At 43.7% G+C, this 17142-nt stretch overlaps 1 protein-coding gene across 8 annotated transcripts in view; it reads right to left on the minus strand.

Annotated features, from left to right (window-relative positions):
• C8H10orf90 (chromosome 8 C10orf90 homolog) overlaps positions 1–17142 on the minus strand; it is a 256566-nt gene that overhangs the window by 178668 nt on the left and 60756 nt on the right. For 2 of the 8 annotated variants that reach the window (XM_055093467.1, XM_055093470.1), the window contains one exon: positions 15258–15409. The exons of the other annotated variants lie outside the window; for them this stretch is intronic. In XM_055093467.1, coding sequence (XP_054949442.1) covers positions 15258–15408 — 151 coding nt within the window. In that variant the 5' untranslated portion in view covers position 15409. The remainder of the gene's footprint in view (positions 1–15257; positions 15410–17142) is intronic. 8 annotated transcript variants of the gene reach the window in all.

Genomic DNA, 17142 nt, shown 5'->3' on the forward strand with positions numbered 1-17142 from the left:
AGAATACTATGCAGCCATAAAAAGAAACAAAATCATGTCCTTTGCAGGGACATGGATGGAGCTGGAAGCTGTTATCCTCAGCAAACTAACACAGGAACAGAAAACCAAATACCCCACGTTCTCACTTATTCAGTGGGAACTGAATGATGAGGACACATGGATACATGGAGTGGGGAACAACACACATTGAGGACTGTCAAAGAGGCATGGGGGAGGGAGAACATCAGGAAGAATAGCTAATGGATGCTGAGCTTAATACCTAGGAGATGGGTTAATCTGTGCAGCAAACCACCATGGCACATGTTTACCTATGTAACAAACCTGCACATGGGCCCCAGAACTCAAAGTTGCAGGAAAAAAATGAGGAAAAGAAAAAGAAAATTGTTTATTTCCTACCATACATTGTGTTCTCTGCTACCCTGTAGTTTTAAAAAGTTTTTGTTGTTGTTGTTGTTTGCAAACATTGTGCTTGGTGAGGAGTCAGGGGGTGAGGGTGTATCGTATTTATGCTCCACGAACAGTATCTTAGGTCTTCCAGGCAGGATATCGTCTGCCATAATCCTGCATGGAGGGGCAGGAAAGACTGAAGATGGCCACATTGTAAAGGAGCCTCCACAAGGGAAAGAGAAAATGAACACCTAAAAGCAGGATCAGCCCAGGGAGGGAACTGCTCATGAAGTTCTAGAGCCACAGGAGTGAAAAAGGCCCATGTGTCCCCTGATAATCACATAGTTACCTAATTGCAGAAGACCAGGCTTGCTTTTTTTTTTTTTTTTTTTAACCTAAAATGAAGTCAATCTCTATGTGCTAAAGTGAAGTGAAAACTTCCCTCTAGGCACATTCCTAAGTGATAAGAGCAAGCTGCAGGACGGTATGGCTAGAAAGATCTCATCTGCCAAGAAAACCAAAAAGGAGCAAAAATAGAGACAAATCGTGTGTCTGTGTGTGTGTCCATACATGATTGTGTGATATATATGTAAATACTCAGAGAAAGGACTAGAAGGAAATACATGAAAATGTTAGCAATGATCATCTCTGGGGAGGGAGTTTGGATTGGGAAGATGAGTGTGGACAGGGGACATCCTCCTGAGTTATGTGACTCACTTGCAGCAGTCAGCAAATGTTTCTGAATATTCACCTACACCAACCTCTGTTCTAGATGCTACAACCAGGGTGAACCAGCCCGTGAGGCAGCACCCTCCTGGTGACTGTATTCAGACAGAAGGATTGAATAAATAAGTAATTCAGGTATGAATAAATGCTGTGTACAGAACTAGAGAGTAACATGATTGGGAATGGTGTGTGGAGCTGGTGAAGTCCTCTCTGAGTAGCTGATGATGGTGAGGGCGGAACTACAGCGGATTCAGAGCAAGAGCATTCCAGGCAAAAGGATCAGCCAGGGCAGAGGTCCTGAGACAGGAAGGGTTTGCTGTGTTGAAAAGACAGAAAGAGAAGGGATATGGCCAGCAAGTAGTGAACAGAGAGGAGGTGAAAAAAGAAGGGCACTAAGAGGCAGGTGCGAGACTTATTGGCATGCTCGTGGGTCTGGACTGTGTCCTCAGTGAAATGGGAAGGCCCTGGAGAGTTTTAAGGTGGAAGAGGAGAGACATGATCAGGTTCATGCTAAGAGAGACCACTCTACTTTAAAAGGTTTTTAAATAGAATTTAAGTTTTTCAAAGAAACAAAATGTTGTACAGGAAACAGTGGCACCGTAGCACTCTCCCATGTCAGAGCCAGTACTAAGGATTCCCAGAATTCTTTGGCCTTGTTCTCAAACTCTGGATTCCAATTCTCACTGTGCAACCACTTGCACTTAACAGTTATTAGCTAGTTTGCAAGAATCCAGAGTCTTTGGAAACCCAAGCAGATCATTAGGGTGTCAGGCCACATTTCAGAAAGTGGGGAAAAGAAATTCTAATTGATATCCATGAAGCTGACCTCTGCTCCACATTGATTGATAGGTTGGGCTTTTCCACTGAGATGCAGAATGTGCTTGCAGAGCCTTTGGACGACTGCCACCCCTCCTGACAAACTCATCTTTTATCTCCTCTGCAAGTGACAGCATCAGAAAAAGAGGATCTAAATTATTTAGCTTTAAGTGTTACTCCTTTTCAATTTTTAAAATGCTGAAAAGGCAAATTGCAAATAAGGGATTTTGTGGAATCTCCCGCAGCTCTCCACCAGAGGCTGTGTGGAGGTGGGGCAGAGGAAGGTGTGGTACTCTAGGAGGAGACCTGGCCTGCGGGTCCAGTTCTGGCATGGACTCACCTGCAAAACTACAACCTTCTCTGGGCCCGGTTCCCCCATCTTATAACTCAGAGACTAGAGAGGATTCTAACATTGTTAGATGTGAAACTCTGTATTCAAATGAAACTTTATCTAAAGACCAATAAAGGGGAATATAGCAGTGGAGGAGCCCTGACTGGGGTTGAGGAGCAGCTGGGGTCCACATCTCTAGCTCAGAACCCTACATCCCAATACATATCCCAGCCAGGTGCCTCTTCTTGGGTGTCTGTGAGTCCTCAAGTTCAGGAGACTATGACATTTAGAAAAAAAATAAACCTCAGCCTGTACCTCACACCACACATGAAAATTAATTTGAAATGGGTCATAGACTTGAATGTTCAAGTTACAACTATAAAACTTATAGAATAAAACAGGAGAAAATCTTTGTACCTTGGGGTAGGCACCGATTTGTCAGAATGCCAAAACTACTAATCATGAAAGAAAAAAGAAAATCAGCCTGGGCTACATAGTGAGACCCTATCTCTTATTTAAAAAAAAAAAAAAAAAAAAAAAAAAAAAGCCAGGCATGGTAGCACACACCTGTAGTCTCAGCTACTCAGGGGGCTGAGGTTGGAGGAGCTCTTGAGCCCTGGAGGTCAAGGCTACAGTGAGCTGTGATTGCTCCACCGCACTCCAGCCTGGGTGACAGAGCAAATCCTTGTCTCAAAAAAAAGTAAAAGAAAAAATAATTGGACTTTGCCAAAATTAAAATCTTGTGCTCCTTGAAAGACACTTATTAAAAAAAAAAAAACAACAAACAAAAAGAAAAGCCACAGACCAGAAGCAAATATTTGCATTAAATATGTCTAGCAATAGACTTGTACCTGTTACATACGCTTCTTCACTTATGATGGGGTTACATCCTGACAAATCTATTGTAAGTTGAAAATATTCTAAGTCAAAAATGCATTTAATTCACCCAACCTAGCAAACATCGAAGCTAAGCCTAGCCTACTTTCAGTGTACTCAGAACACTTACATTAGCCTACAGTTGTGCAGAGTCATCTGACACAAAGCCTATTTTATAGTAAAGTGGTGAATATCTCATGTAATTTATTGAATACTGTAGTAAAATTGAGAAACAGAATGGTTGTATGGGTACCTGAAGTATAGTTTCTATTGAATGTGTATCACTTTCACACCATTGTAAAGTTGAAAAATCACAAGTTGAACCGTCATAAGTTGGGGACTGTCTGTATATAAATAACTCTTATAACTCAATATGACAACTCAATTTTGAGAAATGAGGTAAAGATTTAAATAGACACTTCATAAAGACATACAAATGACAAATAGGCACACAAAGAGATGTTCAACATCTTTAGTCATCAAGGAAATGCAAATTAAAGCCACAATGAGATATCATTAGTCACCTATTATAATGGCTTATACTAAAAATGCTGACAATATCAAGTGTTGCTGAAAATATGGAGAAATCTCAACTTTTGTATATCACTGTTGGGAATGTGAAGTAATACAGTTCACTTTGGAATACTGTTTGGCAATTTCTTATAAGGTCAAATATATGTTTACATGTAACCCAGCAATCCCACTCCTACAGATTTCTACCCAAAAAGAAATGAAAGCATATGTCCACAAAAAGACTTGTATGAGAATGTTCATAACTGCATGATCACATTGGTGGTACATCCATGTAATGGAGAGTAGTACTCAGCAATAGAAAGGAATGAATGGATATTCCAGGCAGAGGGGACATGTGTTCATCAGCCTAGAGGCGAGATAGCACATGGTGTGCTTGAAGAGCTGCGTGATTGGGGCAGGGCAAGTGGAGAGGAGGTTGGAACCAAATGCCACACAGCCCTGTGAATCATGCTAATGAGCCTGGATTTGTTCCAAGGGCAAGAAAAACTGATGCAGCAGATGAACTTAATCAGCTTTGCATTTTAAAAAGACAATTGGATGCTGGCAATAGAATGAACAGTAAAAGGACAAGAGTAGAAGCTGAGAGACCAACTGGGAGACCAACAAGTAATGATCATGGCTGGGGTCAGGATGGCGATGATGGATAGAACTGGGTGCATTTGGGAGCGCTTTAAGAGATCACATCAAAAAAATTTGATGAATGGCTAGGTTTGGAGAAATTATTCTACTCATCCCTATTAAATTTCATCTTCTTAGTTTCCACCCTTCATTTTAGATTCTGTCACTCAGGCCATAAGCAATTCCTTACAAATATTAGTGTCTATGTGTGTCATCTGAGCCATTGCTACAAATATGGAAACAAGATAAGGTGCATTAAGGGACAAGAGACTCCCCTACCCATTTCCAGGTTGACTTGGAGCAATGCTTTTCACTCTACCAGCTATGAATATACCTAGCCCATGTTTTTCCACCCTCCCCACAAGGATATCATAAGACCTGGCCAAATGCCTCGTGGGCATCCAGATACCCTATTTCCATGGCATTCCTCTGAACTGCTGCTTTGGTAAGTATATCAGAAAAGGAAGAAGGCTAACATGACCCACCCTTCTGTAAACGTCCTAGGGATCTCAATAGCCTTGCTTACGGTCCTTGCTCATTGCTGCCCACTAGTGGCAGAGCTGGTCCCATACACAGGATGCTGTGCACCACCCACTCCTGGCCCTTCTCCAGCAGCTGTAGGACTGGGTAACAGGTCTAGCAGGGCTAGCCTCTGGCCCTCCTAAGCAATGTGTTACAGACTCAGGTGAATAATTATGTCTGGCATGCTTCTCGTGGAAGAGAAAAAGAAACAGCAAATATCCTCTTGACATCTTTTTTTTTTTAACATCCTATATGATGCCCATATGAGAATTAATATCTTTGAGTACCAAATCCACAGAAGGTAGATGTCTGGAACAAAATCTGCCTTGCCTTCCAGCTATGCCATCCCACAGGTTATGATTTAAGCATCCATCACACCAATACGGCTTCAGCTTGTAGTCTCTTCAGCTCTTACACATTTTCGGTGTCTTCCTCTATCAGATCTGTAATTAAGCTACTCTTGGAGTACACCGTTTCATTTGCAGTTGGTGTGTGAGCTGCTCTTTAGGAAGGAAGCAATCATCAACTCACGGGTAAGCTTATTCAGCGGTGGCATTTCTAAGCTGATTTAAGCAGGCTGTCAAAACTGAGGGAAATTAATGAGTTTACTAGGGAATATTCCCATCTCTGGCATTGGGGTAAGGAGGGGAAAGGAATGGATGAAAACTAGGGAGTCAGGCCAACTGTGCTTTTTTCTTTCCTTTTTTCGTCCTTCCTTCCTACCTTCCAATTAAATAATGAAGGCTTAGCTGCTTCTTGATGATGTGTAATTCAGCTTTGCTCTGTATTCAAAACAAATCTTCACATGTACATGTTGGCAAACTTCTCACTGCTATTTTGTTGACAATAACAGAGAAACTTGAGGATATTTCTGTTGGAGACACCAGGCTTCAGCATCAGCCCGTCTGACATTTCCCGGATCTTGGCTTTTACAGGCAAGGTCTCCTCTGCACACCAAGTGGACCTCTCTTTGCACTACAGAGATAAGAATGCCAGGCCTCATTGGGTTCCACTCTTTTTTTTTTTTTTGAGACGGAGTTTCGCTCTGTCACCCAGGCTGGAGTGCAGTGGCGGGGATCTCTGCTCACTGCAAGCTCTGCCTCCCGGGTTCACGCCATTCTCCTGCCTCAGCCTCCCGAGTAGCTGGGACTACAGGCGCCTGCCACTGCGCCCGGCTAATTTTTTGTATTTTTTTTTTCTTTTTAAGTAGAGATGGGGTTTCACCATGTTAGCCAGGATGGTCTCGATCTCCTGACCTCGTGAACCACCTGCCTCGGCCTCCCAAAGTGCTGGGTTCCACTCTTAAAGACAAGGCTGGGATCAGCTCGAGGAGCCATTCAATTGATGGAAGGGCAGAGCATTAGGAAGGATCGGAAGACAGAGGCTGCATGGGGCCCCATGCATCCTCAGAGATGTGAGGGCTGATCGCCACCCTCTGGCTGCCCCTAAGCTTGGTAGAGTTTTAGGTGCTTCATTTATAGCTGCCTACACAATTAAAGGTGGATTAGAAACCTGGTAATAGGGGATTAGGGCACTAATCCCCTTCCAATTGTTAATATTAATTAAAGTGCCTTTTTCTCTTATTATGTAACAAACACTAACTACTTCATTAAAAAGAGGAAAGAGAGAATATAGTTTGGTAGGGTAATATCTGGATTACTTTTTCCATCCAGGAAAGCACTGGTGCGTTTTCACTTCCAGAGCATAAACTGTAATAAATGTGAAACACAAAAAGGAAGAAGAGAGTATCTTTTGCTTTCCACCAATTAATCAGTCAGAAAGTGTTTCAATTTTAAGATGTAAATGTCTATCTTTTCCCCCAACAATTTTCTTATTGGCCACTGTAGTCCAATTATTTCGATTAAAGCAGAGAGGGCTCAGTTAATGAGAAGCAGGTTTCCACAGTGTGTGTGTGCATGCGTGTGTGCATGCTTGTGTGCGTGCATGCGTGTGCACGCATATGTGTGTGCACGCATGTGTGCGTGCATGTGTGCACACATGTGTGTGTGTGCATCGCATGTGTGTGCAGGCAGGTGACTTTCCTTACGGTCCAGACGGCCAGCAGGAAGTCAGCTCACCGGCGTTGGCATGCGGAGTGCAGACTGCCCAAGCTGTGCAGGTTTGGCCGTCCGTGGGAGACTCTACAGAAAATCTCCAGGGCAATATTATTATCTTCTCTTGTGGCCATTGGATGAAAACAGTCACTGAGCCCTGTTGTGTGCAGAAACCTGTGCCTGCCATGTGCAGGGAGGAGATATGAGAAACAAAAGCCAGATGTGGTGAGGACCTCATGGGCACACACATGGCAACCAAAGCCAATCAAATGCAAATGAGCAAAAGCCGACTGCCTGCAGAGTCAGGAGACACCAAGCAGGGATGAGAAACCCCCTCACCCCATCTTGGGAAAATCCATCTCATTAATGCTCTGAATTTAAAAGTAAACAGAAGATATCTACGTCCTCCTCTGTGCTCAAACCAGAAAATTGATATGATGTATTACAGTCCCAGCTACACATAAAAGACTGAATGTGTGTGTGTGTTTCTTAGGCGTGTGTGTGTGTGCATGTGTATGTGTGTGTGTTTCCTCAGGCATCTGTTTAAATGCAGTATCTTACCTTAATTGAGGGACACTGAGGATCCAGGAATCCCTCTTCTGGGTCTTACCCAAAAGGAGATGAAATCACCGCCTTGTAAAGGTATCCACACTCTCCAGTCCCTGGCAGCACTATTTACAGTAGCCAAGATATGGAAACAGCCCAAATGTCCATTGACAGATGAATGGATCAAGAAAATATGGCATCTGTACTGTGTATACAATGGAGTATTATTCAGCCTTTAAAAAGAAGGATATTGTGTCATTTGCTACAACACAGACGGGCTTGGAGGACATCATGCTAAGTGAAATAAAGCCCACACAGAAAGAAAAATACTGCTTATCTCACTTAGATGTGGAATTTTTTTAAAGGTCAAATGTACAGAGATAGAACAGAAAGCCTCCGGGTCACCAGGGGTAGGGGCTGAGGGTGGGGAGATGTAGGTTAAAGGATACAAACTAGCACATGTGTGGGATGAACAAGGCCAGAGATCAAATGTACAACATGAGGATTCTAGGTAATCAAATGTATTTGAAATTGTTCCTAAATAAGTAGATTGTAACTGCTCTTGCCCCCAAAAAGTAACTATATGTATGGTAAATATGTTAATTTACTTAACTATAGTAGCCATTTTAGTATCTATGTGTCTCCCATGACATCATGTTATAAACCTCAAATACACACAATAACATTTATTTTTTTAAAAAGGTGACACAGGGACTGTGCTTTACTTACCTTCACTTTCCCCAAAGCATCTTATATGAACTTGACCTCAAACAAGCCATATTTCTAGTTTCTTGCCATTTTGGTGCATTTATATACACCAATTATTTGATTGATACAGCTTTTTAAATATTTAAATAGTATAAAGTGATTTTTCTAGTTATACCCTAGAATTCAGAGGCTGACTAAAGTTTCATGCTCCAAGATTCCTACCACACAAACTCTTTCCTGGACCCAGAATAACCAGCAAGTGGCCCTCCTAAAGAATAGCGGGGACCCCGCCAAAGCCACTGAGGCCTGGATGCCGGTGGAGGGAAGGCTTGCCTGTCATTGCCTGGGGGCGTGCCCTGCCTGTGCTTGCCCACTTGCCTCCAGGGAGCAGGAAAACCCCCTAAGACATTCTTATACGCTAACCTTGCTCTCGTTTATAGCTAGTCTCAGATCTAAATGCTGCAACTGTCCTAAAGATGAATAAACAGCATGCAAGTACCCTACGTTAGGAAAAGCAGGGGATGGTCCAACAGCCATCTTTCACGTTGCTATGTAAACGTTCGCTTCAAAGCTGGTCCCTCTTACATGAGCGCACAGTCTGTCCCTCCCAATGAGGCCCACAGATCCAGCTCCAGGAAAACTGTCCTCTCAATTGCTAGTATTTAAGGACAAGCCCTTCTGATGAATCACATCTCTAAGTGAGGTATTATACTGTAATCCTAATCACCTCTTCCTAAGCTTTGAGCTACAATAGGGTTGCTGGATGCACTGAACACCCGTCTTGACAAATAAGCAGCTATGAGTAAAATCATGATAATAGTAATGAAAGCTACTGTTTAGCCAGCAGTTTCTCTGACCTGGGCCTCTAGCTTACTTGGAATATAATATCTCATGCCTATACAGTGAGGTAGGTACTTGCTGAGATATAGCAAGGGTAAGAAACCCTCCAAGATGACCTAGGTGTGAAGGGACTTGGTATCAATCACAACAGGGTGGTTCCACTGTGGAACTCCTGACCCTGAATATTCCCTGGTGGGCACACAGCCTGGGCTCAGGAGCACACAACCCTTTGAAGGTGGGAGCAGCACCTGTTTACACTCAGAGCGGGCCATTTTCCTGGTTTGGACAGAGCCCATAACCACACGAGTGCTTTGAATATGATCTGTAAGCTCATTTGCTCTGATAGTAGAGGCAATTTAACCCCTCAAAAAGCAAGATGGGTCTTATAAGGGATGCTGTGTCATAGTGTCATTGGCAGGGTTTGGGGCTTTTTTTTTTTTTTGGTCTTTCTGAGCTCTGCATAAAATAATGGAGAATCTTACAATCAGTGGGTCTTGGATTCCATGAAATGTGGTCATGTCTATTCATCCTCTTGTTGAAATACATTCCAAAGGGCAGTTTTCAAAAATCAGAATATGAGTAATGCAGCACCTGCAGATTGGCAACTCGGAGAGAGGGACAGAGTTGGGGAGAAGGGAGAGAGAGAGAGACAGACAGAGGGAAGCAGAGAGAAGGAGGGAGGAGAGAGGGAGTGGACAGGCGCGGTGGGGGAGGGGATGATGCCTTGCATTAGTCACATTTGGACATCAGAGGAGAGTTCCAGTCTGGAGGTGGAGCTGGAAGTCATCTGTATTAGTCCGTTCTCACGCTGCTAATAAAGACATATCTGAGACGAGGTACTTTATAGTAAGAGGTTTAATTGACTTACAACCCCTTAGGGCTGGGGAGGCCTCAGGAAACTTACAATCATGGCAGAAGGTGAAGCAAACATGTCCTTCTTCACGTGGCGGCATCAAGGAGAAGTGCTGAGCAAAAGCGGGAAAAGCCCCTTATAAAACCATCAGATCTTGTGAGAACTCACTATCACAAGAAGAGCAGCATGGGGGTAACCGCCCCCATGATTCAATTACCTCCCACCAGGTCCCTCCCATAACATGTGGGGATTATGGGAATTACAATTCAAGATGAGATTTGGTGGGGACACAGCCAAACCATATCATCATGCATGCCATCCGATGTTGTGGATAAAACAATATACCTGAGTTTCACCCCTGGCTGCCCTGATTGCTAGCTGTGTGAACTTAGGTGAGCTGCTGAAGCCCTCTGTGCCTCAGTTTCCTTAACTATAAAAGGGCCCTAAGAGTTGTGCCTGCCTCCCAGGTTGATGTGAAGGCGAAGTGTGATAATTCACATAAGGTGCTGAAAACAGCTCCTGGCCCTCAGTTCTTAGGTAATAGGGAACCTCTGTCTATGAAAGGGTTCTTATATACCTCCCAGGCCTAAAAGGCCTCACAGTGGTGTGGTTGAATCACTACAAACATTAGAATGGGGGAAGCATCTGCTGCGTGACAAGAGGAGCCATATGCAGAGGGAGGAGCCCATCAAGGCCAGCTTGGCAGGAGATTGCTTCACCGCAAATCCAGAGGCCCTCCCCTTCGACTCAAAGGTTGCAAAGAGGTACTCAAGCTCGTCAAAAGTGGCTGAGCTCGAAGCCTGGAGTTGAAATTAGGTGGGACAAGCTTGAGCAGAAGGGATGGTTGTGTTCACTGAACCCGAAGTGTGGCTTTTCCTGCACGCAGTTCCTGCCCGGAGGCTTCCCTTCCACCCACCTTGATAGGATGATTCCCGCATCAAGGCTGGGCTCCATCCAGAAACACAGATTCGGAGAAGCCATCTGACCTCTCGGCCTTGCTCGGGTGGCAGTCTGTCCTGGTCTTCTGCCTGACTCATTCTCAGTCCCTGAGTAAAACTGAGCCCAGGGGAAACCAGCATCACCCGGGCATCACCCAGAAGCCCTCACAAAGCAACAACCATCACCAAAAAATGCCTGCAGGTAATTTATTTTGCCTGAATTGTTTGGCTATCTTGATTCCTCATTTTCTTTCTCAGACTTGATCCTCAGTTGAAAGAAAAAAAATACACCATATATATGCACTTTTTTAAAAGGTAGAGAGAAATTGCTTTAGCAAAAAGTCCTCAGCCTTCAGGGAGAAGCTCAGCTCTGCTATTCAAGGCAGGAAAGATAATCTGTAAGACACAGAAATGCAAATGTGGACGTGGTCTCTTCCCCTCTCGCCAGACCCCCAGCAAAGTTAATTTGGGGATTCTTTCCCCGTCAGGAGCCATAGAGTGAGACAATTTGTTTTTACCACATCTCTCCACATCCAAAGGGTCAGAAAGGCTGAGATTCTGATAAGAAACACAGATGTCACTGAGGTAACAATTTAGCTACACTTCTCTGCAAGTTCCACCAAGCTTGAATTTCTTTAGCTACATGGATCCATTTTAATAAGAGCTGACAGTTTAATCAGGTAAGATAAGGCCCATTTTCATAACAGGGCACAAGAGGTATGCATATTTTTCCATTAATGGATCTTGGGATTTGGTCATGTAGTCCCTGCATAAAATGTAGACATTTCACTCCACCGTGCTCTTTTGATCCCGTGCCACCCCAGGAAAGCTCAGAAAAGAAAAGCCAAAACTAGCCGCAGAAGATACATGGTAATGAAATGGATTGCACACATTCAAAGAACTTGATTTTCAAATGAATGTTGCTTCATGGTCTTCAGTCACACTAATCACTTAATGGCCATTTTAACCTTACAACTAAGAAATAAAAACTTTATTCTGAAAAATGGCTTCATATTTATTCTAAGTAGAGCCAGAATTTGGGCCAGCAAGTCATGACTATGAATGACCGTAAATGCCGTCAGAGGGGCGTGTGCTTTGGTGCGCCAAGCCAAAGGAAAGATGGAAGCAGGAAGGGATTTCTCTGACTCCAGCGCTCCCCTCTCCCGACCCCAGTGCAAGCACAGGGCCCTCCTCTGAGAAGCACAGCTGCAGGCCTGTGGGGAGCAGGCAGGGGCCAAAGCCCTGCCAGGTGCAAAAGGAGACTTAGTTTCCCTCTGGGGCTTGTTGTGGAGGACCCTGGAGAGGTCCCACTACTCCTGCAGGACAACTGCTCCTTGGAGACCCCTGCACCCCTGCATGGGAAGAGCCTGTGGAAGTGGTCCTGGCAAGAAATCCAGGAGAGGAGAAAAGATGTGTTGAATCCTCGCAGCTCCTAGCCCCTAGCTCTGCAGAGAATGTGGATCCAGCCTTTGTAGCCAAGGAGAAAAGGAGGTCCCAAGGTCTCCCGCTAGTGCCGTGAAGATAACTGCACTGAGAGATGGAGCCTGCCGGGCTGCCTGCCAGGTGTGGCATTGCTGCCTCCAGAACCCACCTGGACTCTAGCAATGACTAGAGCTTAGGATTAGGGAACTCAACAGCCCAAGAGTGGAGGAACAACCAGAGAGCTGGAAAAGGCATGTCATGACATGGAACTGCTAAAAGATACAAAGGAAAACCTAAAAATACATACATACATACATACATACATACATACATTTGATTGCAGCACTAAAAAAAGAAAAGACTGTCTAACTGAAATATGATCCTTAAATTTAACAATTTCATCTGTGAATTGAAGGAGACCACTTTTGAGATTCAAATTAGTAGCCTTGAAATTAAATAGAAGAAATAGCTAAGCCACAGAGCAGCAATTCAGAGGCAATGCAGTTTCATGCTACAGCATGAGAAGACTGTCCCACTGCACCCTGGGAACCCAGGCATTTTCAAGGGCTCTGCCCACAGTCCATGAAGCAACTTCCAAGACAATACCCTCAGGAATTGTATTGATGCATTAATTAAATGAATGATTATGTCCTTGGAGATGTGAAATGATATTAAAGAGATGAATAATGTCACCCTTGTAGGTTATAATCAGTATGATAAATGATTTGGGTTTCAAAACACATGGCAGAGAAAACGATTATGGCTCATTGCCCTGACACCATCGGCTGTTGTTCAGTTCTGGTTCTTACCAGGGGCTGTTGGGCTACTGCACATTGGCTATGACCCATGAACATCTGATTTATCTTTCCCTTTGAATAAGAATGAAGATACTACAAGTCGTTTATGCCATTTCTCAAGGTTATCCGGTGTGGGCTCTCCAACACTGACTTTCATGGAAAGTCAAAACAGTGAGCTCACCGCGGACAAACAGAAAAGGTACAGGCATTCCATCTGCTGGAGTCCCACCTCCGAGGAATTTTGAGCAGCTCTGATGATTTGCTGTTAGGATTAGGATTTGCAGCATTAGAATCCTTTTAGAATTGGGGAGTGGGGCCCCGGATGAAAGTAGAACTACGACTGGTTTGGCTCCTGATTGAATGAAGTTCAGTCATTTCCATAACGTAGCTGCTTTTGTTGGGGTATTTTGGACTATTCACACAAATGCTGTGGATTATTCCTGCATTGCTGGACCTGAGGGAAGCACTGTAGTTCCTGGATTTTATTTTCCACATTCAGTTACAGGAGAACAGGAACATAACCAGGAACCAGTCATTAGATGTAACTGATGATCCTCATGACATCAGACAATAGCCATCAGAAGAGTCATGGCAACGACCCATAAGGCTTAAAGAGAAAACTGCTAAAAGTAGGCATCTCTTAAAATTGTCATTCTCAAAAGATAGGGATTTCCATGATCCTTAAGAACTGAAATTATTTCTGTAATATTATCAAGTTGTGATTTGCCTTTTCCATGGAGTTACCATTTGCACAGATGGGTGCGGAAGTCATGATGGGTGAAGCAGCTGGCTCCGTAACATGAATGAAGGCAGGGGCGCCCAACTCTGCTATCAGTCATCACACTCTTTAACACAGTATTACTTGTACACTTAAACAACAATGTTCCTGAGGAAGCCAGGAAAAGTGTTTTATTATATAGCTACCATTGAGTACCCTTCATTTTAATACCCTGCATAACAAAATGGGAAACTCACATTAGCTGTGATGCGTTGGCTGTGTTGAGAATCATTTGTACAATTGTTACTCATTGTAGTTGCAAATCTAACTAGCCACTGTTTTCATGAAACACCACTTTAACTTGAAAGAAATACTAACAAACTATGGTTTCTCAGACATGAGTATTTGGCAGATATTTTTTCATGATGAACACAACGAGCCTGTCACTTTAAGGAAAACAACTGATAATATGGGTTATCAATGATCAAATTTGAACTTTAAATTAGAATTTTGAGAACTTCTGCGTGCCTCCTTTATCCTGACAGATTCTCAATAATTAGGGACTTTTCTGACAAGTTCAGTGGTAATATCAATGAATTCTTTTCATATTGTAAAATAAAATGTACCAACATTTAGAAGATCGGTATAACTCGAAGAATCAATATTTTCCAAATAACCAGTGCAGGATGTTACAAAATCATACATGGATAAAAGATCCATCCAAAGTATTAGATCAATCAATGAATTTTAACATAACAATTTCAGAGTTTACTCATACGGTTTCATATTGACCTCATAACTTTTAAGAAAGTATTACATGTCTATTATGTTACAGGAAATAAGCCAGTCCCAAAAAGACAAATACCGTATGATTCCACTTATATGAAGTACTTAGAATAGTGAAAATCATGAGATAGAAAGTCGAATGGTGGTTGCCAGGGGTCAGGGGAAAGAGGGAATGGGGAATTGTTGTTTCATGAATGTAGAGTTTTAGTTTTCCAAGACGAAATGAGTTCAGTTCTGAGGATGGATGGTGGTCAATGTTGCACAACATTATGAACTTATTTATGTATTTATTTACTTGTATTCTTTTGGACACAGGGTCTTGCTCTGTTGCCCAAGCTGGAGTGCAGTGGTGCCATCAGGGCTCACTGCAGCCTGGACCTCCTGGGCTCAAGTGATCCTCCGATCTCAGCCTCCCAAATAGCTAGGACTACAGGCACACACTACCATGCCTGGGTAATTTTGTTTATTTTTTTTGTAGAGAAGAGGTCTCACTATGTTGCCCAGGCTGGTCTCAAACTCCTGGACTCAAGCGATCTTCCCTCCTCAGCCTCCCAAAGTGCTGGGATTACAGGCTTGAGCCACCATGCCTAGCCTGAATGTATTTAATATCACTGAACTGTTCACTTAAAAATGGTTACCACGTTATATTTTATGATATATGCACTTAACCACAAAATAAAATGAAAAAAGAAAATTCCACTCAAGTTTTGGTGTAGTATCAAGGAACAATATCCACAATTATCTGAAAAAGCTATTAAACTATTTCTCCTTTTCCAGCTACATACCTGAGTGATGTCTGATTTTCTTCATATATTTCAATCCAGACAGCACATCACAATGGATTATATGCAGAAGCAGATATGAAATCCAGCTGTTTTCATTAATCCAGACATCACAGAGATGTGTAGAAATGTAAAATGATGCCGGGCTTCTCATACTGTTTTTGTTAGAAAATTATAGTTATTTTTTTAATAAAAATAATCCTATTTATGTCAACATTTAATGGACTTATTATTGTTATTTTAAATGAGTCAACAAACTAATACTTTAATTTTTCCCCAGTTTTAATTTGTAGTTCAGCACATATGGGTAGAGGCAGCCTATGTAAACAAAAACTCTTCGGGGCCTCCAATAATTTTAAAGAGTATATAGGAGTTCTGACTAAAAACTTAGAAACCCACTGGCTTAAAAATTCTGTCCCTGCCACTTACAAGCTGTATGGCCTTGGGCAAGAGATTTCATCCTTTCCTGCCTCAGTTTATCCAGTTGTAAAAGGAGGTAATATGAAATAAGGTATGTGAATCAGGCCAGGCGTGGTGGCTCACGCCTGTAATCCCAGCACTTTGGGAGGCCAAGGTGGGCAGACCACCTGAGGTCAGGAGTTTAAGACCAGCTTGGCCAACATGATGAAACCCCGTCTCTGTTAAAAATACAAAAATTAGCCAGGCATGGTGGTGGGCATCTGTAATCTCAGCTACTCAGGATGCTGAGGCAAGAGAATCACTTGAACCTAGGAGGCAGAGGTTGCAGTGAGCCGAGATCGCGCCATTGCACTCCAGCCTGGGCAAAAAGAGGGAAACTCCATCTCAAAAAACAAAAAAGGTATGTGAATCATTTCATGCAACACCTGGTCCCTAGTAAGCCCTCAGTGTTGCTGGCTGTCACTGCTTTCTCAGTCCCTGTTTGTTGAGTATCTAATTGCCAGTGCTTATCTATCAATAGGTACTGGGGAAACAAAGCAAAACAGACAAATTGCGGTGCTCAGGTTCTGCCAAGGGCAGCAGACAGTGAACCACATGAAGAAGTAAGTTGGCAAGGGTGCATGATGGGGTTGAGCATTGTGGGAGAAGAGGGACAGGAGGGCCTTAGGAGCAGTGGCTTAGAGCAGGGAGAAGGAGCCTGTGAATAACACAATAGGAGGCAAGGGAGCCAGCCAGATGCTGCACGGGATGCCAGTGATGGCCCATGTGGCTCTGCATGGGCAGGAGGACTGTGGGTTTGTTCTGAGAGAGCTATGAGGCATGGGAGATGCTGAGCAAGGGTGTGATGTGATCTGACTCCCAGTGTAATGAGATCAGGAGGATGTGCATCTCTCCAGAATTGTTCTTTTTGCCTGGGTAGACATATTAAGGCCGCTCACATTGGACCTGTACCTGGAGCCTTCCCAGGAGCCTCCAGGCAGAACACATCACCCCTCTGTCAGCTCCTCCAGGGGCCCTCAGGATGATGAGTGTCTGGGTTAGCTGTGTATCCCTGTGCCCTTGGACCCCTGTTCTCTGGTGGACCCCTCTCCACCTCTCTAGATCCACTCCATCCTTCACAGGCTGACCTGAAGGACCAGGTCCACAGGGCTCCCTGGCCTCTGGCTTCTAGGGGTTCACCCAAGGGGACCACAGTAGAATATAGGATGAAGGGCAGTTGGGGTGTTTAATCCCCTGGCTCTGCCTGGTGGGCCCTTTATGGGCTGGCTGAGTCCAATTCCTACAGGCAACTCCTCCTGACCCTCTACTGTCTATAACCTGGCCTCCCCTGTCCACCTCCAGCAGGACTGCAAAGGGCTCAGACAGGAGCCCCAGGGCTCTGCAGTTTTCCCTGCCCACATCTCATAAATGGTTCCATTTGCAAATTCTCCTAAAACTACCTAATTGGAGTGTGTTCTCTGTCTCCTTC

This window comes from Pan paniscus, chromosome 8, assembly GCF_029289425.2.
Source record: "Pan paniscus chromosome 8, NHGRI_mPanPan1-v2.0_pri, whole genome shotgun sequence".
Lineage (NCBI taxonomy): Eukaryota > Metazoa > Chordata > Mammalia > Primates > Hominidae > Pan > Pan paniscus.